At 39.1% G+C, this 25,354-nt stretch overlaps 1 protein-coding gene across 1 annotated transcript in view; it reads left to right on the plus strand.

Moving 5' to 3' along the window:
- Window positions 1-6,238: 6,238 nt before the first annotated feature.
- The window catches only part of pccb (propionyl-CoA carboxylase subunit beta), a 24,206-nt gene continuing 5,090 nt past the window's right edge, over window positions 6,239-25,354 (plus strand). The window contains exons 1-5 of the mRNA XM_060887820.1: window positions 6,239-6,341; window positions 24,417-24,529; window positions 24,619-24,675; window positions 24,768-24,881; window positions 25,020-25,130. Of these exons, the coding sequence (XP_060743803.1) occupies window positions 6,239-6,341; window positions 24,417-24,529; window positions 24,619-24,675; window positions 24,768-24,881; window positions 25,020-25,130 (498 nt within the window). The remainder of the gene's footprint in view (window positions 6,342-24,416; window positions 24,530-24,618; window positions 24,676-24,767; window positions 24,882-25,019; window positions 25,131-25,354) is intronic.

Consider the following 25,354-nt stretch of genomic DNA (forward strand, 5'->3'; position numbering starts at 1 on the left):
CACACCTTTGTCTGACCTTTTTGTCCACACTTAACAGCCGACAAATGTGATGTATGTGTCAAATTTCAAGTTAATACAAGCACGCCAAAAGCCTTAAATATGCCTGAAATAAAAGTAAACTTTGACACGATGCCATGGCAACAGTGTTTGAGATATCAAAAATCCGTTCGCAATTTCGCATCTGCAATATCTCTGCGTCATGGTGGCCAAGTCTGGTCTCAATTGCATGAATCCCCTAGGAGGAGTATTTAAAAGTTTACCGCATGAAGCTGACAAAAAATCCACCTTTGTGACTGACACACTTCCTGGGGCCTGTTGGTGGCGCTATACCCGGGACTCACAATAAGCACATCGATGCGATCGGAATCCTTGGCCGAACATACACACCGCGTGTCATCACAATAAGACATTTTTTGCTTTAGATATTAGACACTTTCTGTTTCTCTGAATTCGCCATAACTTTGTCGCCTCGCCATGGCAGCACCGTTCGAGATATCAAAAATCCCTTCGCAATTTAGCAAGTGCAATGTCTTGGCATCATGTTCACCACTTTTGGTGTCAATCGCATGAATTCCCTAGGAGGAGTATTTAAAAGTTCACCACATGCAACTGTTGTGACTGACACACTTCCTGGCGCCTGTTGGTGGCGCTATGTCCGAGATTCACAATAGGCACATCGATGCGATCGGAATCCTTGGCCGAACATACACACCGCGTGTCATCACAATAAGACATTTTTTGCTTTAGATATTAGACACTTTCTGTTTCTCTGAATTCGCCATAATTTTGTCGCCTCGCCATGGCAGCACCGTTCGAGATATCGAAACTCACTTCGCAATTTAGCAAGTGCAATGTCTCGGCATCATGTTCACCACTTTTGGTGTCAATCGCATGAATCCTCTAGGAGGAGTATTTAAAAGTTCATTGCATGCAACTGTGAAAAAATCCACCTTTGTGACTGACACACTTCCTGGGGCCTGTTGGTGGCGCTATACCCGGGACTCACAATAAGCACATCGATGCGATCGGAATCCTTGGCCGAACATACACACCGCGTGTCATCACAATAAGACATTTTTTGCTTTAGATATTAGACACTTTCTGTTTCTCTGAATTCGCCATAACTTTGTCGCCTCGCCATGGCAGCACCGTTCGAGATATCAAAAATCCCTTCGCAATTTAGCAAGTGCAATGTCTTGGCATCATGTTCACCACTTTTGGTGTCAATCGCATGAATTCCCTAGGAGGAGTATTTAAAAGTTCACCACATGCAACTGTTGTGACTGACACACTTCCTGGCGCCTGTTGGTGGCGCTATGTCCGAGATTCACAATAAGCACATCGATGCGATCGGAATCCTTGGCCGAACATACACACCGCGTGTCATCCCAATAAGACATTTTTTGCTTTAGATATTAGACACTTCCTGTTTCTCTGAATTCGCCATAACTTTGTCGCCTCGCCATGGCAGCACCGTTCGAGATATCAAAAATCCCTTCGCAATTTAGCAAGTGCAATGTCTCGGCATCATGTTCACAACGTTTGATGTCAATCGCATGAATTCCCTAGGAGGAGTATTTAAAAGTTCACCGCATGCACTTATAAAACAATCCAAAATGGCCGACTTCCTGTTGGGCGGAGCTCATAGTTTAGAGCGCGAAAGTTGTTCGGGTCGATGAGATCTATATGCGTACCAACTCTCGTACATTTGCGTACATAATTGCCCGATCTGTGCACCAATGTTTGTTTTTGCATTACAGGGGGCGCTACAGAGCCCCCCTGCCACGCCCGTATTCCAACCTTTGTCCAATCCTAGTGTCGCGCGACTCTGACGTGTGTGCCAAATTTCAAGAGTTTTCGAGCATGTTAAGGGACCCCAATTGGCCAATGTGTGGGAAAAAAAAAAAAAAAAAAAAAAAAAAAAAAAAAAATATAGCTGCAAGCAGCGATGACGGGCCTTCGCACGTTTGTTCATCGCTATATGGTGCCTTCCAGAAAACAATGCACGGTGGGCAAGTGCATCAAGTGGGTAAATATCAGTGGACTATTTTATGTTGTTACTGACCCATTTGGGGACTGTAGGTAAATGAAACCCCACATTTTAGACAAACGGGGGCGCTAGTGAGCCACTTAAGAGACACACCTTTGTCTGACCTTTTTGTCCACACTTAACAGCCGACAAATGTGATGTATGTGTCAAATTTCAAGTTAATCTAAGCACGCCAAAAGACTTAAATATGCCTGAAAAAGAAAGTAAAGTTTGACACGTTACCATGAGAACAGTGTTTGAGATATCAAAAATCCGTTCGCAATTTCGCATCTGCAATATCTCTGCACCATGTTGGCCAAGTCTGGTCTCAATTGCATGAATCCCCTAGGAGGAGTATTTAAAAGTTTACTGCATGAAGCTGACAAAAAATCCACCTTTGTGACTGACACACTTCCTGGGGCCTGTTGGTGGCGCTATACCTGGGACTCACAATAAGCACATAGATGCGATCGGAATCCTTGGCCGAACATACACACCGCGTGTCATCACAATAAGACATTTTTTGCTTTAGATATTAGACACTTTCTGTTTCTCTGAATTCGCCATAATTTTGTCGCCTCGCCATGGCAGCACCGTTCGAGATATCAAAAATCCCTTCGCAATTTAGCAAGTGCAATGTCTTGGCATCATGTTCACCACTTTTGGTGTCAATCGCATGAATTCCCTAGGAGGAGTATTTAAAAGTTCACCACATGCAACTGTTGTGACTGACACACTTCCTGGCGCCTGTTGGTGGCGCTATGTCCGAGATTCACAATAAGCACATCGATGCGATCGGAATCCTTGGCCGAACATACACACCGCGTGTCATCCCAATAAGACATTTTTTGCTTTAGATATTAGACACTTCCTGTTTCTCTGAATTCGCCATAACTTTGTCGCCTCGCCATGGCAGCACCGTTCGAGATATCAAAAATCCCTTCGCAATTTAGCAAGTGCAATGTCTTGGCATCATGTTCACAACGTTTGATGTCAATCGCATGAATTCCCTAGGAGGAGTATTTAAAAGTTCACCGCATGCACTTATAAAACAATCCAAAATGGCCGACTTCCTGTTGGGCGGAGCTCATAGTTTAGAGCGCGAAAGTTGTTCGGGTCGATGAGATCTATATGCGTACCAACTCTCGTACATGTGCGTACATAATTGCCCGATCTGTGCACCAATGTTTGTTTTTGCATTACAGGGGGCGCTACAGAGCCCCCCTGCCACGCCCGTATTCCAACCTTTGTCCAATCCTAGTGTCGCGCGACTCTGACGTGTGTGCCAAATTTCAAGAGTTTTCGAGCATGTTAAGGGACCCCAATTGGCCAATGTGTGGGAAAAAAAAAAAAAAATAAAAAAAAAAAATAAATAAATAATACTCCCGAGGAAAAACAATAGGTCTTCGCACCATTCGGTGCTCAGGCCCTAAAAATAATACTCCCGAGGAAAAACAATAGGGCTTCGCACCATTCGGTGCTCAGGCCCTAAAAAAATAATACTCCCGAGGAAAAACAATAGGGCTTCGCACCATTCGGTGCTCAGGCCCTAAAAAAAAAAAATAATAATAATACTCCCGAGGAAAAACAATAGGGCTTCGCACCATTCGGTGCTCAGGCCCTAAGGAAAAACAATAGGGCTTCGCACCATTCGGTGCTCAGGCCCTAATAACCAGAACAATCCCAGGTTTTTATTTAGCACAGTGACTAGATTATCACAAAACCCAGAGATCTGAACACACTATTCCATCACAGTTCAGAAGTGAGGACTTGATGAGATTCTTTACTGATAAAATTAAAAGTATCAGGAACAAAATAGTTGATGTTTAACATACTGTATGAGAGAATCTTGTGACCCAGTCTCACCTAAAGCTCTACACTCACAACTACAGTGCTTTACAAGTACAGGACAGGAAGAGTTAAATAAACTTATTACTACAGCTAAACCAACAACTTGTTCACTAGACCCCATTCCAACTAAATTACTGAAAGAAGTGTTACATAAGCTGGTGAGACTCTTCTTAATATTATTAACTCCTCGTTATCTTTAGGTCACATCCCTAAATCCTTCAAGTTGGCAGTTATTAACAGTGATGGAGGTAACGAATTACATCTACTCACGTTACTGTAATTAAGTACATTTTTGGGGTATTTGTATATTTATGAGTACATTTACACTAAGTAATTTAATTTGTTATTTTTAAATTTACGATTTGTTACTGAGCACGAATGCAATTTATCTAGATTTGAAAAGTTTGTCGTGACAAACTTTGATGTTGGCTTGTCAGAGCAAGTATTCCCAAAGGCCGGGATGCTGGGGTGCCAATACTTTTGGAGGCGAGAGGATATGAGTGCGTGAGGTGAAGAGGTTATTGCCACCTTTGTGACATGTGGAGATTCAAGACAACAACGATGATGAATGTAAAGAGTGCAGTAATGTGGATGACACAGAGGATGAGTGTCCATGGCCACACCTGGAGGAGCTGATCACCTATAGAGGGAGGAAAGGTGACAGTGTGCTGATGCTGTGTCTGTGCTGATGCTGTCTGTTATCTGCTGTGATATCGGCTTATAAACCTTCAGCCTCTAATCTAAAAAAACACATTATTGTAAGAAGACGTACAACACTATTTGTGTGATGTTTTATTTATTATTGTTGTTCTGTGATTAGTATATAAACCACGCCCCACAGTTTGGTTCATGCGAATAGCACGAGAAGATTAATAGCAAGTTAATACTGTTTACAAAGTTTCAGAAGTGTTTTAGTGTCTTTTATAAAATGTCTTCTGTTATCTGGATCTTGTTTGATTCAGCGGTTACTGATAATTCAACAAATATCACCAGCTAAAAAGTAACTAGTACTCTGAGTAGTTTGTACATTTCCTTAATAACATTTTTATCACCAGCACTTTTACTTGTGATTAAGTATCATTTCAACAATGTAACCTACTTTTAATTGAATACAAATTTTATTAATATTATATATTATTTATTTTTTTCTGCATGACATTGTGATCTGTAGTGAGAGCAGGGAGCAGGTGGAGGAAAACCTGGAGAGGTGGAGGTTTGCGCTGGAGAGAAGAGGAATGAAAGTCAGTCGTAGTAAGACTGAGTACATGTGTGTGAATGGAAGGGAGGGAAGTGGAACAGTAAGGTTACAGGGTGAAGAGGTGAAGAAGGTACAGGAGTTTAAGTACTTGGGGTCAACAGTCCAGAGTAATAGAGAGAGTGGAAAGAGGTAAAGAAGCGAGTGCAGGCAGAGTTGGAGTGGGTGGAGAAAGGTGTCAGGAGTTCTGTGTGATAGGAAAATATCAGCGAGAATCAAGGGGAAGGTGTACAGGACAGTGTTAAGACCAGCCATGCTGTATGGTTTAGAGACAGTGTCACTGAAGAAGAGACAGGAGTCAGAGCTTGAGGTAGCTGAGCTGAAGATGTTGAGGTTCTCTTTGGGAGTGACGAGAATGGACAGGATTAGGAACGAGTACATCAGAGGGACAGGTCATGTTGGACGTTTGGGGGATAAAGTTAGGGAGGACAGATTAAGATGGTTTGGACATGTTCAGAGGAGGGAGAGTGAGTATATTGGTAGGAGAATGTTGGACATGGAGCTGCCAGGCAGGAGGCAAAGAGGAAGGTCAAAGAGAAGGTATATGGACGTAATTAATGAGGATATGAAGCTAGTGGGTGCAAGTGTTGAGGATGCAGAAGATAGGGAGAGGTGGAGAGAGATGATTCGCTGTGGAGACCCCTGAAGGGAAAAACCGAAAGAAGAAGAAGAAGATTTAATTTTTTCTACATATTTTGGGACTTTTTTAGTGATTTTTATATTTCTTTATACAACTATGATTTTTTATTCTGCTTGTGGTTCACTAGAGCTGTTAAATTAATGCATTTACACTCACAACACAATTCCATATTCAAGCCCATCACTTCTTACGTTTAGGTTTTGTGTCTATATTTACAATAATATGTTATTTTTTAATTTTATATAAACTTAACTCACTATTTGTAGAAACTGACTGAATTGCTCTCTCTGGCGACTGGAGATGGTAATAACACGTCTCTTCTGCTCTCTCGCTATTAAACACCGCTCCTGCGATTGGCTGATTAAACACCGCCCCCGACTCTGATTGGCTCCGAATGAGGAAGCGTCTTGCGCGTGCGCAGTTAGTCTCGGTTCGGGAAGGACGCGAGTGACGGCCGGTCAAAATGGCGGCGTACACAGTGATGAGGAGCGGCGGCTTTTTAAACGCCCTGAGAGCTTTAAACACTTTCGCTCGTGTTCCTCAGACCTGTGCCGCTTTATCAGGGGGTAAATTTTTACTGAACACACAATGGAGGAGTTCAGGACATCTCTCTGTGCAGGACAGAATCGAGAGTAAAAGGAGAGCAGCGTTACAGGGGGGAGGACAGAACAGGACAGAGGGGCAACATAAACGGGTAATAACACACACACACACACACACTACAGGGGGGAGGGTAGAACAGGACAGAGGGGCAACATAAACGGGTAATAACACACACACACACACTACAGGGGGGAGGGTAGAACAGGACAGAGGGGCAACATAAACGGGTAATAACACACACACACACACACACTACAGGGGGGAGGACAGAACAGGACAGAGGGGCAACATAAACGGGTAATAACACACACACACACACACTACAGGGGGGAGGACAGAACAGGACAGAGGGGCAACATAAACGGGTAATAACACACACACACACACACACACTACAGGGGGGAGGGTAGAACAGGACAGAGGGGCAACATAAACGGGTAATAACACACACACACACACTACAGGGGGGAGGGTAGAACAGGACAGAGGGGCAACATAAACGGGTAATAACACACACACACACACACACTACAGGGGGGAGGACAGAACAGGACAGAGGGGCAACATAAACGGGTAATAACACACACACACACACTACAGGGGGGAGGACAGAACAGGACAGAGGGGCAACATAAACGGGTAATAACACACACACACACACTACAGGGGGGAGGGTAGAACAGGACAGAGGGGCAACATAAACGGGTAATAACACACACACACACACACTACAGGGGGGAGGGTAGAACAGGACAGAGGGGCAACATAAACGGGTAATAACACACACACACACACACTACAGGGGGGAGGGTAGAACAGGACAGAGGGGCAACATAAACGGGTAATAACACACACACACACACTACAGGGGGGAGGACAGAACAGGACAGAGGGGCAACATAAACGGGTAATAACACACACACACACACTACAGGGGGGAGGACAGAACAGGACAGAGGGGCAACATAAACGGGTAATAACACACACACACACACACACACTACAGGGGGGAGGACAGAACAGGACAGAGGGGCAACATAAACGGGTAATAACACACACACACACACACTACAGGGGGGAGGGTAGAACAGGACAGAGGGGCAACATAAACGGGTAATAACACACACACACACACACTACAGGGGGGAGGGTAGAACAGGACAGAGGGGCAACATAAACGGGTAATAACACACACACACACACACACTACAGGGGGGAGGGTAGAACAGGACAGAGGGGCAACATAAACGGGTAATAACACACACACACACACACTACAGGGGGGAGGGTAGAACAGGACAGAGGGGCAACATAAACGGGTAATAACACACACACACACACTACGGGGGGAGGGTAGAACAGGACAGAGGGGCAACATAAACGGGTAATAACACACACACACACACACACACACACTACAGGGGGGAGGGTAGAACAGGACAGAGGGGCAACATAAACGGGTAATAACACACACACACACACTACAGGGGGGAGGACAGAACAGGACAGAGGGGCAACATAAACGGGTAATAACACACACACACACTACAGGGGGGAGGACAGAACAGGACAGAGGGGCAACATAAACGGGTAATAACACACACACACTACAGGGGGGAGGACAGGACAGAACAGGACAGAGGGGCAACATAAACGGGTAATAACACACACACACTACAGGGGGGAGGGCAGAACAGGACAGAGGGGCAACATAAACGGGTAATAACACACACACACACTACAGGGGGGAGGACAGGACAGAGGGGCAACATAAACGGGTAATAACACACACACACACACTACAGGGTTGAGGACAGAACAGGACAGAGGGGCAACATAAACGGGTAATAACACACACACACACACACACTACAGGGGGGAGGACAGAACAGGACAGAGGGGCAACATAAACGGGTAATAACACACACACACACACACACACACACACACTACAGGGGGGAGGACAGAACAGGACAGAGGGGCAACATAAACGGGTAATAACACACACACACACACACACACACTACAGGGGGGAGGGTAGAACAGGACAGAGGGGCAACATAAACGGGTAATAACACACACACACACTACAGGGGGGAGGGTAGAACAGGAAAGATGGGCAACATAAACGGGTAATAACACACACACACACTACAGGGGGGAGGACAGAACAGGACAGAGGGGCAACATAAACGGGTAATAACACACACACACACACTACAGGGGGGAGGGTAGAACAGGACAGAGGGGCAACATAAACGGGTAATAACACACACACACACTACAGGGGGGAGGACAGAACAGGACAGAGGGGCAACATAAACGGGTAATAACACACACACACACTACAGGGGGGAGGACAGAACAGGACAGAGGGGCAACATAAACGGGTAATAACACACACACACTACAGGGGGGAGGACAGGACAGAACAGGACAGAGGGGCAACATAAACGGGTAATAACACACACACACTACAGGGGGGAGGGCAGAACAGGACAGAGGGGCAACATAAACGGGTAATAACACACACACACACACTACAGGGGGAGGGCAGAACAGGACAGAGGGGCAACATAAACGGGTAATAACACACACACACACTACAGGGGGGAGGACAGAACAGGACAGAGGGGCAACATAAACGGGTAATAACACACACACACTACAGGGGGGAGGACAGAACAGGACAGAGGGGCAACATAAACGGGTAATAACACACACTACAGGGGGAAGGACAGAACAGGACAGAGGGGCAACATAAACGGGTAATAACACACACACACACACTACAGGGGGGAGGACAGAACAGGACAGAGGGGCAACATAAACGGGTAATAACACACACACACACTACAGGGGGGAGGGTAGAACAGGACAGAGGGGCAACATAAACGGGTAATAACACACACACTACAGGGGGGAGGGTAGAACAGGACAGAGGGGCAACATAAACGGGTAATAACACACACACACACACACTACAGGGGGGAGGGTAGAACAGGACAGAGGGGCAACATAAACGGGTAATAACACACACACACACACACACTACAGGGGGGAGGGTAGAACAGGACAGAGGGGCAACATAAACGGGTAATAACACACACACACACACTACAGGGGGGAGGGTAGAACAGGACAGAGGGGCAACATAAACGGGTAATAACACACACACACACTACAGGGGGGAGGACAGAACAGGACAGAGGGGCAACATAAACGGGTAATAACACACACACACACACACACACACACTACGGGGGGGAGGGCAGAACAGGACAGAGGGGCGACATAAACGGGTAATAACACACACACACTACAGGGGGGAGGACAGAACAGGACAGACAGGCAACATAACACTTAATAAACACAATGTGGAGAGAATAAGATATTAGTTTATTCTGCACTTGTCAGAAGTCTTTAGTCTGCAGATAAAACTGAAATAAACATAAATACATTTTCACTTTATAACTGAGAAACATTTCAGTGACTAAACCTTTAGAGCAGAGGTATTCGACTAAAATGTAAAGAGGTCCAATAAGAGAAAATTTCTTGAATCAAAGGTCCGGAAGATCATAAAGTCTCACTAGTTAGTGTGATATATATTTAAGTAGCCTAGTAGTTGTCAACATCTGCAAGCAATCAATACCTGACTGTCAAATCAAATAAATTCAGTATTAAGTCAAAAACAATATTTATTGTCATGTAACATAGAACTGAACACATGTATGATTGTAGATATGTATAATGTTCTCTCATTAAATAAATAAAAGTAGGGCTACATTTAAAAATAAGAGAAAATAAATAAAATGTGAACATTGTGTATGTTTATATAAAGTGCTTAACTTTCCCTTTTATATCTCAGTGAGAGAACTGAGCTCTAGCTTGGCTTGGGTTAGAGTTAAACCTGGGCTTGGGTTAGAGTTAAACCTGGGCTTGGGTTAGAGTTAAACCTGGGCTTGGGTTAGGGTTAAACCTGGGCTTGGGTTAGAGTTAAACCTGGGCTTGGGTTAGGGTTAAACCTGGGCTTGGGTTAGGGTTAAACCTGGGCTTGGGTTAGGGTTAAACCTGGGCTTGGGTTAGGGTTAAACCTGGGCTTGAATGGAGTCAGGGCCGCTCTCATACACATGTGGAGGTGCTCATTAGTGACCCTGGAATATTTAGTTTGGATTATGTTCATTGTAGAGAAAGCTGCCTCACAGTTGTATGTAGAGCCAAACATGGTCAGGATGTATAGGGCTACTTCACTCAGACGTCGCTGTCTCAGGGACGCTGTCTTCAGATTTGAGTGGAAATGTTTGTTCAAAACCTGTATGTTTTGTCTCTTAATGGTGTTTCACATTGTCACTTTTAATAAGTGCCACAGTTTCTGTACATATGAGACACACTGGTTTAGTGTGAAGTGTGAACATAAATGAGTCTGTATATTCTGGAGTAAATGTTTTCGCTGTCCACTTTTCTTTTTTTTTGAGAGCGGCATTTGTTCTTTATTCTCCCTTTCTCAGTCTCACTCGTCTGTTTCTCTCCCTTTCTCCGTCTCACTCGTCAGTTTCTCTCCCTTTCTCCGTCTCGCGCGTCTGTTTCTCTCCCTTTCTCCGTCTCGCGCGTCTGTTTCTCTCCCTTTCTCCGTCTCGCGCGTCTGTTTCTCTCCCTTTCTCCGTCTCATCCGTCTGTTTCTCTCCCTTTCTCCATCTCACTCGTCTGTTTCTCTCCCTTTCTCCGTCTCACTCGTCTGTTTCTCTCCCTTTCTCCGTCTCGCGCGTCTGTTTCTCTCCCTTTCTCCGTCTCATCCGTCTGTTTCTCTCCCTTTCTCAGTCTCACTCGTCTGTTTCTCTCCCTTTCTCCGTCTCACTCGTCTGTTTCTCTCCCTTTCTCCGTCTCATCCGTCTGTTTCTCTCCCTTTCTCCGTCTCATCCGTCTGTTTCTCTCCCTTTCTCCGTCTCACTCGTCTGTTTCTCTCCCTTTCTCCGTCTCATCCGTCTGTTTCTCTCCCTTTCTCCGTCTCATCCGTCTGTTTCTCTCCCTTTCTCAGTCTCAATCGTCTGTTTCTCTCCCTTTCTCCGTCTCACTCGTCTGTTTCTCTCCCTTTCTCAGTCTCACTCGTCTGTTTCTCTCCCTTTCTCCGTCTTACTCGTCTGTTTCTCTCCCTTTGTTTTCTACATGTATCGCTATCTTTCACGTGTAACTTTACTCTAATTCTCTCTCATCTGTCTTGCACTGTTGAGTCGCAGTGTTTACTTCAGGAACGCACAGACTTGATTGTCTGAGTCGTGTCACGTGGGATGGTTTAACTCGCATGCAGTTGGTCTGTGTGTTTCCACTATCACTAGCGCTTCATCAAGTTTTAAATCATAACCTTTTGTTTTGGCTGTAGGTCCAGGTCCTGATCTTACAGCTTCTGGGTCCGGACCCGGACCGCGGTCCGCCTGTTAGTGACCTCTGCTTTAGAGTATAAATAATGTTTTTATTATAATCTGATGTGTAACTGACTTTAGTGAGCGTAGCTGCTGATGTGATGCTGTTTGGTCTTAAACACACAACCTGAATATTCCCACCCAGGAGGAGGTCAGTAGGCAGGCAGGCAGTCTGAGGGGCACTACGATGAGAGACCTGGGCGGAGCCTCCGATCACGCCACAGACTCGTCAGATTTGAGCTTCATTAGTGAGGTGGTTTATGTGTGTGGGTTAGTGTTGTGCGGTCGTGGGGTTGCGGTACGGATCGTGTGCGAGTTGGGCGGCGGCGGGTGCCGGTGGCGGGGGGGGGTGGTGTCTGGGGGGGGGTTTGCGCGGGGACTGTAGGAGGTTGGCTGGAGGTGCTCATTATTGGGTGGTAAGAGTATAGATGATGATGATGTGATGATGATGATAGTATACGAGTATGATGATGATGATGATGATGATGTATAAGAGTATAGAGATGATGATGATGATAGTATAGAGTATAGATGATGCTGATGATGATGTATAAGAGTCTGATGATGATGATGATGATAGTATAGAGTATGATGATGATGATGCTGATGTATAGAGTCTAGATGATGATGATGATGCTGATAGTATAAGAGTATGATGATGATGATGCTGATGTATAGGTATAGATGATGATGATGATGATGATAAGAGTATAGATGATGATGATGATGATGATGATGAGTATGATGATGATGAGCTAGTTAGATATGATGATGATGATGATGATGATGAGAGTATAGATGATGATGAGATGATGATAGTATAAGAGTATAGATGATGATGATGATGATAGTATAAGAGTATAGATGTGATGATGATGCTAGTAATGAGTATATCGATGATGATGCTGATGATGATGATAGTATCAGAGTAATAGATGATGATGATGATGATGATAGTATAGAGTATAGATGATGATGATGATGATGATGATAGTATAAGAGTATAGATGATGATGATGATGATGATGATAGTATCCGAGTATAGATGATGATGATGATGATGTATAGAGTATAAGATGAGTGATGATGATGCTAGTATAAGAGTATAGATGATGATGATGATGATGATAGTATAAGAGTATAGATGATGATGATGATGATGATAGTATACGAGTATAGATGATGATGATGATGATGATGATAGTATAAGAGTATAGATGGTGATGATGATGATAGTATAAGAGTATAGATGATGATGATGATGATGATAGTATAAGAGTCATAGATGATGATGATGATGCTGATAGTATAGGTATGATGTGATGATGATGATAGTATAAGAGTATAGATGATGATGATGATGATGATAGTATAAGCGTATAGATGATGATGATGATGACTGTATAAGAGTATGATGAGTGATGATGATGATGTATAGGTATGATGATGATGATGATGATGATAGTATAAGCGTATAGATGATGAGATGATGATGATGATGAGAGTATAGATGATGTGATGATGTATCAGGTATAGATGATGATGATGATGATGATGATCAGTATAGAGTATAGATGATGATGATGATGATGATAGTATAGAGTATAGATGCTGATGATGATGATAGTATAGAGTATAGATGATGATGATGATGATGATAGTTAAGAGTATATGATGATGATGATGATGATAGTATAAGAGTATAGATGATGATGATGATGATAGTATAAGAGTATAGATGATGATGATGATGATGATAGTATAAGAGTATAGATGATGATGATGATGATGATGATAGTATAAGAGTATCGATGATGATGATGATGATAGTATAGGTATATGATGATGATGATGATGATAGTATAGAGTGATGATGATGATGATGATGATAGTATAAGAGTATAGATGATGATGATGATGATGATAGTATAAGAGTATAGATGATGATGATGATGATGATGATAGTATAAGAGTATAGATGATGATGATGATGATGATAGTATAAGAGTATATAGATGATGATGATGATGCTGATGATAGTATACGAGTATAGATGATGATGATGATGATAGTATAAGAGTATAGATGATGATGATGATGATGATGATAGTATAAGAGTATAGATGATGATGATGATGATGATGAGTATAAGAGTATAGATGATGATGATGATGATGATGATAGTATAAGAGTATAGATGATGATGATGATGATCGTATAAGAGTATAGATGATGATGATGATGATGATAGTATAAGAGTATAGATGATGATGATGATGATGATGATAGTATAAGAGTATAGATGATGATGATGATGATGATAGTATAAGAGTATAGATGATGATGATGATGATGATGATGATAGTATAAGAGTATAGACTGATGATGATGATGATAGTATAAGAGTATAGATGATGATGATGATGATGATAGTATAAGAGTATAGATGATGATGATGATGATGATGATGATAGTTACGAGTATAGATGATGATGATGATGATAGTATAAGAGTATGATGATGATGATGATGAGTATAGAGTATATAAGATGATGATGATGATGAGATGATGATAGTATAAGAGTATATAAGATGATGATGATGATGATGATAGTATAAGAGTATGATGATGATGATGATGAGTGATGATAGTATAAGAGTATAGATGATGATGATGATGATGATAGTATACGAGTATAGATGATGATGATGATGATAGTATAAGAGTATAGAGTATGATGATGGATGATGATGATGATAGTATAAGAGTATAGAGTGATGATGATGATGATAGTATGAGAGATGATGATGATGATAGTATAAGAGTATAGATGATGATGATGATGATGATGATAGTATAAGAGTATAGATGATGATGATGATGATGATAGTATAAGAGTATGGATGATGATGATGATGATAGTATCAGAGTATCGATGATGATGATGATGATGATAGTATAAGAGTATAGATGATGATGATGATGATGATAGTATAGAGTATAGATGATGAGATGATGATGATAGTATAAGAGTATAGATGATGATGATGATGATGATAGTATAAGAGTATAGATGATGATGATGATGATGATGTAGAGTAGATGATGATGATGATAGTATAAGAGTATGATGATGATGATGATGATGATGATGATAGTATAAGAGTATAGATGATGATGATGATGATAGAGTATGATGATGATGATGATGATGTATAGAGTATGATGGGATGATGATGATAGTATAGAGTATAGATGATGATGATGATGATGATAGTATAAGAGTATATAGATGATGATGATGATGATGATAGTATAAGAGTATAGATGATGATGATGATGATGATGATAGTATAAGAGTATAGATGAGATGATGATGATGATGATAGTATAAGAGTATAGATGATGATGATGATGATAGTATAAGAGTATATAGATGATGATGATGATGATGATAGTATAAGAGTATAGATGATGATGATGATGATGATAGTATAAGAGTATAGATGATGATGATGATGATGATGATAGTATAAGAGTATAGATGATGATGATGATGATGATGATGATGATAGTATAAGAGTATAGATGGTGATGATGATGATAGTATAAGAGTATATAAGATGATGATGATGATGATGATAGTATAAGAGTATAGATGATGATGATGATGATGGATGATAGTATAAGAGTATAGATGATGATGATGATGATGATAGTATAAGCGTATAGATGATGATGATGATGATGTATAGAGTATAGATGATGATGATGATGATAGTATAAGAGTATAGATGATGATGATGATGATGATAGTATAAGAGTATAGATGATGATGATGATGATGATAGTATAAGAGTATAGATGATGATGATGATGATGATAGTATAAGAGTATAGATGATGATGATGATGATGATGATGAGATATAGATGATGATGATGATAGTATAAGAGTATAGATGATGATGATGATGATGATGATAGTATAAGAGTATAGATGATGATGATGATGATAGTATAAGAGTATGATGATGATGATGATGATAGTATAAGAGTATAGATGGTGATGATGATGATAGTATAAGAGTATATAAGATGTATGATGATGATGATGATAGTATAAGAGTATATAGATGATGATGATGATGATGATAGTATAAGAGTATAGATGATGATGATGATGATGATAGTATAAGAGTATAGATGATGATGATGATGATGATGATAGTATAAGAGTATAGATGATAGATGATGATGATGATGATGATAGTATAAGAGTATAGATGATGATGATGATGATAGTATAAGAGTATAGATGATGATGATGATGATGATAGTATAAGAGTATAGATGATGATGATGATGATGATAGTATAAGAGTATAGATGATGATGATGATGATGATAGTATAAGAGTATAGATGATGATGATGATGATGATGATGATAGTATAAGAGTATAGATGATGATGATGATGATAGTATAAGAGTATATAAGATGATGATGATGATGATAGTATAAGAGTATAGATGATGATGATGATGATGATAGTATAAGAGTATAGATGATGATGATGATGATGGATGATGATGATGATGATAGTATAAGAGTATAGATGATGATGAGATGATGATGATGATAGTATAAGAGTATAGATGATGATGATGATGATGATGATGATAGTATAAGAGTATAGATGATGATGATGATGATGATAGTATAAGATGATGATGATGATGATGATGATGATAGTATAAGAGTATAGATGATGATGATGATGATGATGATGATAGTATAAGAGTATAGATGATGATGATGATGATGATAGTATAAGAGTATATGATGATGATGATGATGATGATGATAGTATAAGAGTATATGATGATGATGATGATGATAGTATAAGAGTATGATGATGATGATGATGATAGTATAGAGTATAGATGATGATGATGATGATGATGATAGTATAAGAGTATAGATGATGATGATGATGATAGTATAAGAGTATATGATGATGATGATGATGATAGTATAAGAGTATATAAGATGATGATGATGATGATGATAGTATAAGAGTATAGATGATGATGATGATGATGATAGTATAAGAGTATATGATGATGATGATGATGATGATGATAGTATAAGAGTATAGATGATGATGATGATGATGATAGTATAAGAGTATAGATGATGATGATGATGATAGTATAGAGTATAGATGATGATGATGATGATGATGATGTATAAGAGTATAGATGATGATGATGATGATAGTATAGAGTATATAAGATGATGTGATGATGATGATAGTATAAGAGTATAGATGATGATGATGATGATGATAGTATAAGAGTATATAGATGATGATGATGATGATGATGATAGTATAAGAGTATAGATGATGATGATGATGATAGTATAAGAGTATAGATGATGATGATGATGATGATAGTATAAGAGTATAGATGATGATGATGATGATAGTATAAGAGTATAGATGATGATGATGATGATGATGATGATGATAGTATAAGAGTATAGATGATGATGATGATGATGATAGTATAAGAGTTATAGATGATGATGATGATAGTATAAGAGTATATGATGATGATGATGATGATGATAGTATAAGAGTATATGATGATGATGATGATGATAGTATAAGAGTATAGATGATGATGATGATGATAGTATAAGAGTATATGATGATGATGATGATGATAGTATAAGAGTATAGATGATGATGATGATGATAGTATAAGAGTATATGATGATGATGATGATGATGATGATAGTATAAGAGTATAGATGATGATGATGATGATGATAGTATAAGAGTATAGATGATGATGATGATGATGATAGTATAAGAGTATATATGATGATGATGATGATGATAGTATAAGAGTATAGATGATGATGATGATGATGATAGTATAAGAGTATGATGATGATGATGATGATGATAGTATAAGAGTATAGATGATGATGATGAGATGATGATAGTATAAGAGTATAGATGATGATGATGATAGTATAAGAGTATAGATGATGATGATGATGATGATGATAGTATAAGAGTATAGATGATGATGATGATGATGATAGTATAAGAGTATATAGATGATGATGATGATGATAGTATAAGAGTATATATGATGATGATGATGATAGTATAAGAGTATAGATGATGATGATGATGATGATAGTATAAGAGTATAGATGATGATGATGATGATGATGATGATGATGATAGTATAAGAGTATGAGATGATGATGATGATGATGATAGTATAAGAGTATAGATGATGATGATGATGATGATAGTATAAGAGTATAGATGATGATGATGATGATGATGATGATGATGATGATGATAGTATAAGAGTATAGATGATGATGATGATGATAGTATAAGAGTATATGATGATGATGATGATAGTATAAGAGTATAGATGATGATGATGATGATGATGATAGTATAAGAGTATAGATGATGATGATGATGATGATAGTATAAGAGTATAGATGATGATGATGATGATGATAGTATAGAGTGATAGTGATGATAGTATAAGGTATGATGATGATGATGATGATAGTATAAGAGTATAGATGATGATGATGATGATGATGTATAGAGTGTATAGATGATGATGATGATGATAGTATAAGAGTATAGATGATGATGATGATGATGATAGTATAAGAGTATAGATGATGATGATGATGATGATAGTATAAGAGTATAGATGATGATGATGATGATGATGATAGTATAAGAGTATAGATGATGATGATGATGATGATGATAGTATAAGAGTATAGATGATGATGATGATGATGATAGTATAAGAGTATGATGATGATGATGATGATGATGATAGTATAAGAGTATAGATGATGATGATGATGATGATAGTATAAGAGTATAGATGATGATGATGATGATGATAGTATAAGAGTATAGATGATGATGATGATGATGATGATAGTATAAGAGTATAGATGAGTGATGATGATGATAGTATAAGAGTATAGATGATGATGATGATGATGATAGTATAAGAGTATATGATGATGATGATGGATGATAGTATAAGAGTATAGATGATGATGATGATGATGATGATGATAGTATAAGAGTATAGATGATGATGATGATGATGATGATAGTATAAGAGTATAGATGATGATGATGATGATGATAGTATAAGAGTATAGATGATGATGATGATGATGATGATAGTATAAGAGTATAGATGATGATGATGATGATAGTATAAGAGTATAGATGATGATGATGATGATAGTATAAGAGTATGATGATGATGATGATGATGATAGTATAAGAGTTATAGATGATGATGATGATGATAGTATAAGAGTATAGATGATGATGATGATGATGATAGTATAAGAGTATAGATGATGATGATGATGATGATAGTATAAGAGTATAGATGATGATGATGATGATGATAGTATAAGAGTATAGATGATGATGATGATGATGATAGTATAAGAGTATATGATGATGATGATGATGATAGTATAAGAGTATGAGATGATGATGATGATGATAGTATAAGAGTATAGATGATGATGATGATGATGATAGTATAAGAGTATAGATGATGATGATGATGATGATAGTATAAGAGTATAGATGATGATGATGATGATGATGATAGTATAAGAGTATAGATGATGATGATGATGATGATGATAGTATAAGAGTATAGATGATGATGATGATGATAGTATAAGAGTATAGATGATGATGATGATGATGATAGTATAAGAGTATAGATGATGATGATGATGATGATGATAGTATAAGAGTATAGATGATGATGATGATGATGATAGTATAAGAGTATAGATGATGATGATGATGATGATAGTATAAGAGTATAGATGATGATGATGATGATGATAGTATAAGAGTATAGATGATGATGATGATGATGATAGTATAAGAGTATAGATGATGATGATGATGATGATAGTATAAGAGTATAGATGATGATGATGATGATGATACGTATAAGAGTATAGATGATGATGAGAGATGATGATAGTATAAGAGTATAGATGATGCTGATGATGAGCTCGTATAGGTATAAGATGATGATAGTATAAGGTATAGATGTGATGATGATGATAGTATAAGAGTATAGATGGATGATGATGATGATAGTATAAGAGTATTGAAGATGCATGATTGATAGTCTAAGAGTATATAAGATGATGATAGTATAAGAGTATAGATGATGATGATGATGATGATGATAGTATAAGAGTATATAGATGATGATGATGATGATGATAGTATAAGAGTATAGATGATGATGATGATGATGATGCTCGTATAAGAGTATGATGATGATGATGATGATGATGACTAGTATAAGAGGTATAGATGATGATGATGATGATGATGATAGTATAAGAGTATAGATGATGATGATGATGATGATGATAGTATAAGAGTATGATGATGATGATGATGATGATAGTATAAGAGTATAGATGATGATGATGATGATGATAGTATAGCGTATCGATGATGATGATGATGATGATCTTAAAGAGTATAGATGGTGCTGATGATGATAGTCTAAGAGTATCATACGATGGATGTTGATGATGATGATAGTATTAAGAGTATAGATGCTGATGATTCGATGATGATAGTATAAGCGTATAGATGATGATGATGATGATGATGATGATGATGATAGTATAAGAGTATAGATGATGATGATGATGATGATGATAGTATAAGAGTATAGATGATGATGATGATGATGATAGTATAAGAGTATAGATGATGATGATGATGATGATGATGATAGTATAAGAGTATAGATGATGATGAAGATAGTATAAGAGTATAGATGATGATGATGATAGTATAAGAGTATAGATGATGATGATGATGATGATGACTAGTATAAGAGGATAGCTTGATGATCGATGATGATGATGATGATGATCAGTATAAGAGTATAGATGATGATGATGATGATGATAGTATAAGAGTATAGATGATGATGATGATGATGATAGTATAAGAGTATAGATGATGATGATGATGATGATAGTATAAGAGTATAGATGATGATGATGATGCTGACTAGTATAAGAGTATAGATGATGATGATGATGATGATAGTATAAGAGTATAGATGATGATGATGATGATGATAGTATAAGAGTATAGATGATGATGATGATGATGATAGTATAAGAGTATAGATGATGATGATGATGATGATAGTATAGAGTATAGATGATGATGATGATGATGATAGTATAAGAGTATAGATGATGATGATGATGATGATAGTATAAGAGTATAGATGATGATGATGATGATGATAGTATAAGAGTATAGATGATGATGATGATGATGATAGTATAAGAGTATAGATGATGATGATGATGATGATAGTATAAGAGTATAGATGATGATGATGATGATGATAGTATAAGAGTATAGATGATGATGATGATGATGATAGTATAAGAGTATAGATCTGATGGATGATGATGATGATAGTATAAGAGGGTTAGATGATGATGATGATGATAGTATAGAGTATAAGAGTATAGATGATGATGATGATGATGATGATAGTATAAGAGTATAGATGATGATGATGATGATGATAGTATAAGAGTATAGATGATGGATGATGATGATGATAGTATAAGAGTATAGATGATGATGATGATGATAGTATAAGAGTATAGATGATGATGATGATGATGATAGTATAAGAGTATAGATGATGATGATGATGATGATAGTATAAGAGTATAGATGGATGAAGATGATGATGATAGTATAAGAGTATAGATGATGATGATGATGCTGATAGTATAAGAGTATAAGAGATGATGATGATGATATGTATAAGAGGTATTGATGATGATGATGATGATGATGATGGCTAAGAGTATTGTTGATGATGATGATGATGATGAGTAGAAGAGTATGGATGTGATGATGGATGATAGTATAAGGTATGTAGAATATGATGATGATGATGATTGATGTATAAGATTATAAGATGATGATAGAATTATTAAGAGAGAAATGATGATGATGATAGATATGATGCTGAATATAATATAGATAGCATATAATATATGATGATGATAGTTAATAGTGATGATGATGTCTCACTGCTAGTTATAATATAAAACTATCACTAGTCTTCATAACTGATAATCATTCTGATGTCATATAACTACTCATCTACACTCATCATCATCACTACACCTCTACACTCATTATCATCATCATCACTACACCTCTACACACCTCATCATAATCATCATCATCACTACACCTCTACACTCATCATCATCATCATCATCACTACACCTCTACACTCATCATCATCATCATCACTACACCTCTACACTCATCATCATCATCATCATCATCACTACACCTCTACACTCATCATCATCATCATCATCACTACACCTCTACACTCATCATCATCATCATCACTACACCTCTACACTCATCATCATCATCATCATCATCACTACACCTCTACACTCATCATCATCATCATCACTACACCTCTACACTCATCATCATCATCATCATCATCACTACACCTCTACACTCATCATCATCATCATCATCACTACACCTCTACACTCATCATCATCATCATCATCACTACACCTCTACACTCATCATCATCATCATCATCATCACTACACCTCTACACTCATCATCATCATCATCATCATCATCACTACACCTCTACACTCATCATCATCATCATCATCATCACTACACCTCTACACTCATCATCATCATCATCATCACTACACCTCTACACTCATCATCATCATCATCATCACTACACCTCTACACTCATCATCATCATCATCATCACTACACCTCTACACTCATCATCATCATCATCATCACTACACCTCTACACTCATCATCATCATCATCATCACTACACCTCTACACTCATCATCATCATCATCATCACTACACCTCTACACTCATCATCATCATCATCATCACTACACCTCTACACTCATCATCATCATCATCATCACTACACCTCTACACTCATCATCATCATCATCACTACACCTCTACACTCATCATCATCATCATCACTACACCTCTACACTCATCATCATCATCACTACACCTCTACACTCATCATCATCATCACTACACCTCTACACTCATCATCATCATCATCATCATCACTACACCTCTACACACCTCATCATCATCATCATCATCACTACACCTCTACACTCATCATCATCATCATCATCACTACACCTCTACACTCATCATCATCATCATCATCATCACTACACCTCTACACTCATCATCATCATCATCATCATCACTACACCTCTACACTCATCATCATCATCATCATCACTACACCTCTACACTCATCATCATCATCATCATCACTACACCTCTACACTCATCATCATCATCATCATCACTACACCTCTACACTCATCATCATCATCATCATCACTACACCTCTACACACCTCATCATCATCACTACACCTCTACACACCTCATCATCATCATCATCACTACACCTCTACTCATCATCATCATCATCATCATCACTACACCTCTACTCATCATCCTCATCATCATCATCACTACACCTCTACACACCTCATCATCATCATCATCACTACACCTCTACACACCTCATCATCATCATCACTACACCTCTACACACCTCATCATCATCATCACTACACCTCTACACACCTCATCATCATCATCACTACACCTCTACACACCTCATCATCATCGTCACTACACCTCTACACACCTCATCATCATCACTACACCTCTACACACCTCATCATCATCATCACTACACCTCTACACACCTCATCATCGTCACTACACCTCTAAACACATCATCATCATCATCGTCACTACACCTCTAGATACACGTCACTACACACACGTCACTACACCTCTAGATACACGTCACAACACACACCACTACACCACTAGACACACGTCACTTGTCACTACACTTCTAGACACGCGTCACTACATCTCTACACACACGTCACTTGTCACTACATCTCTACACACACGTCACTCGTCACTACACCTCTACACAATCGTCAATACACCTCTACACACTCGTCACTACACCTCTACACACTCGTCACTACACCTCTACACACGTCACTCGTCACTACACCTCTACACACTCGTCACTACACCTCTACACATGTCACTCGTCACTACACCTCTACACAATCGTCAATACACCTCTACACACTCGTCACTACACCTCTACACACTCGTCACTACACCTCTACACACTCATCACTACACCTCTACACACGTCACTCGTCACTACACCTCTACACACTCGTCACTACACCTCTACACACTCGTCACTACACCTCTACACACTCGTCACTACACCTCTACACACTCCTCACTACACCTCTACACACACGTCACTACACCTGTACACACACGTCACTACACCTCTACACACTCCTCACTACACCTCTACACACACGTCACTACACCTGTACACACAGCAGTTGATTGTGTCATTACACTATTTGATGTGTGTGTGTGTGCCCAGTATCCAGGTGACAGTGTAGTCACAGGACAAGGCCGGATTAATGGCCGTCTCGTTTACGTCTTCAGCCAGGTGAGTAACAGTCTCTCTCTGACTTCTCTCTGCCCCAATCACATGATGTCACAAGATATGATGTCACATCTCTCATCTCCTGTTCTCAGGACTTCACCGTGTTTGGAGGAAGTTTATCGGGAGCTCACGCCCAGAAAATCTGTAAAGTGAGTTCTGTCTATTTAATCTGTCCACCTGCAGATTTGAAGGTGTGTGTAAAGGGTCAGAGGTCATTCAGGACACATGTATGTGTGTGTAGGTGATGGACCAGGCGATGATGGTTGGAGCTCCAGTGATTGGTCTGAATGATTCAGGTGGTGCACGAATTCAGGAAGGAGTGGAATCTCTGGCAGGATACGCCGACATTTTCCTGGTAACTGATAGACAGATTGACATGTAGATGGACAGAGAGAGCAGATAAAATATTAGACAGACATAAAGACAGGTGTGTGTGCGTTCTCTCTCTCTCTCTCTCTCGCTCTCTCTCTCTCGCTCTCTCTCTCTCTCTCAGAGGAACGTGCTGGCATCAGGTGTTGTTCCTCAGATCTCTCTCATCATGGGGCCGTGTGCAGGAGGAGCCGTTTATTCTCCTGCTCTTACTGACTTCACCTTTATGGTCAAGGTGAGGCGCTGACAACCCCACCCACTCTACCTGTTTATAACCCCACCCACTCTACCTGTTTATAACCCCACCCACTCTACCTGTTTATAACCCCACCCACTCTACCTGTTTATAACCCCACCCACTCTACCTGTTTATAACCCCACCCACTCTACCTGTTTATAACCCCAGCCACTCTATCTGTTTATAACCCCACCCACTCTACCTGTTTATAACCCCACCCA

Source organism: Tachysurus vachellii, chromosome 15 (genome assembly GCF_030014155.1).
Source record: "Tachysurus vachellii isolate PV-2020 chromosome 15, HZAU_Pvac_v1, whole genome shotgun sequence".
NCBI classification, from domain to species: Eukaryota; Metazoa; Chordata; class Actinopteri; order Siluriformes; family Bagridae; genus Tachysurus; species Tachysurus vachellii.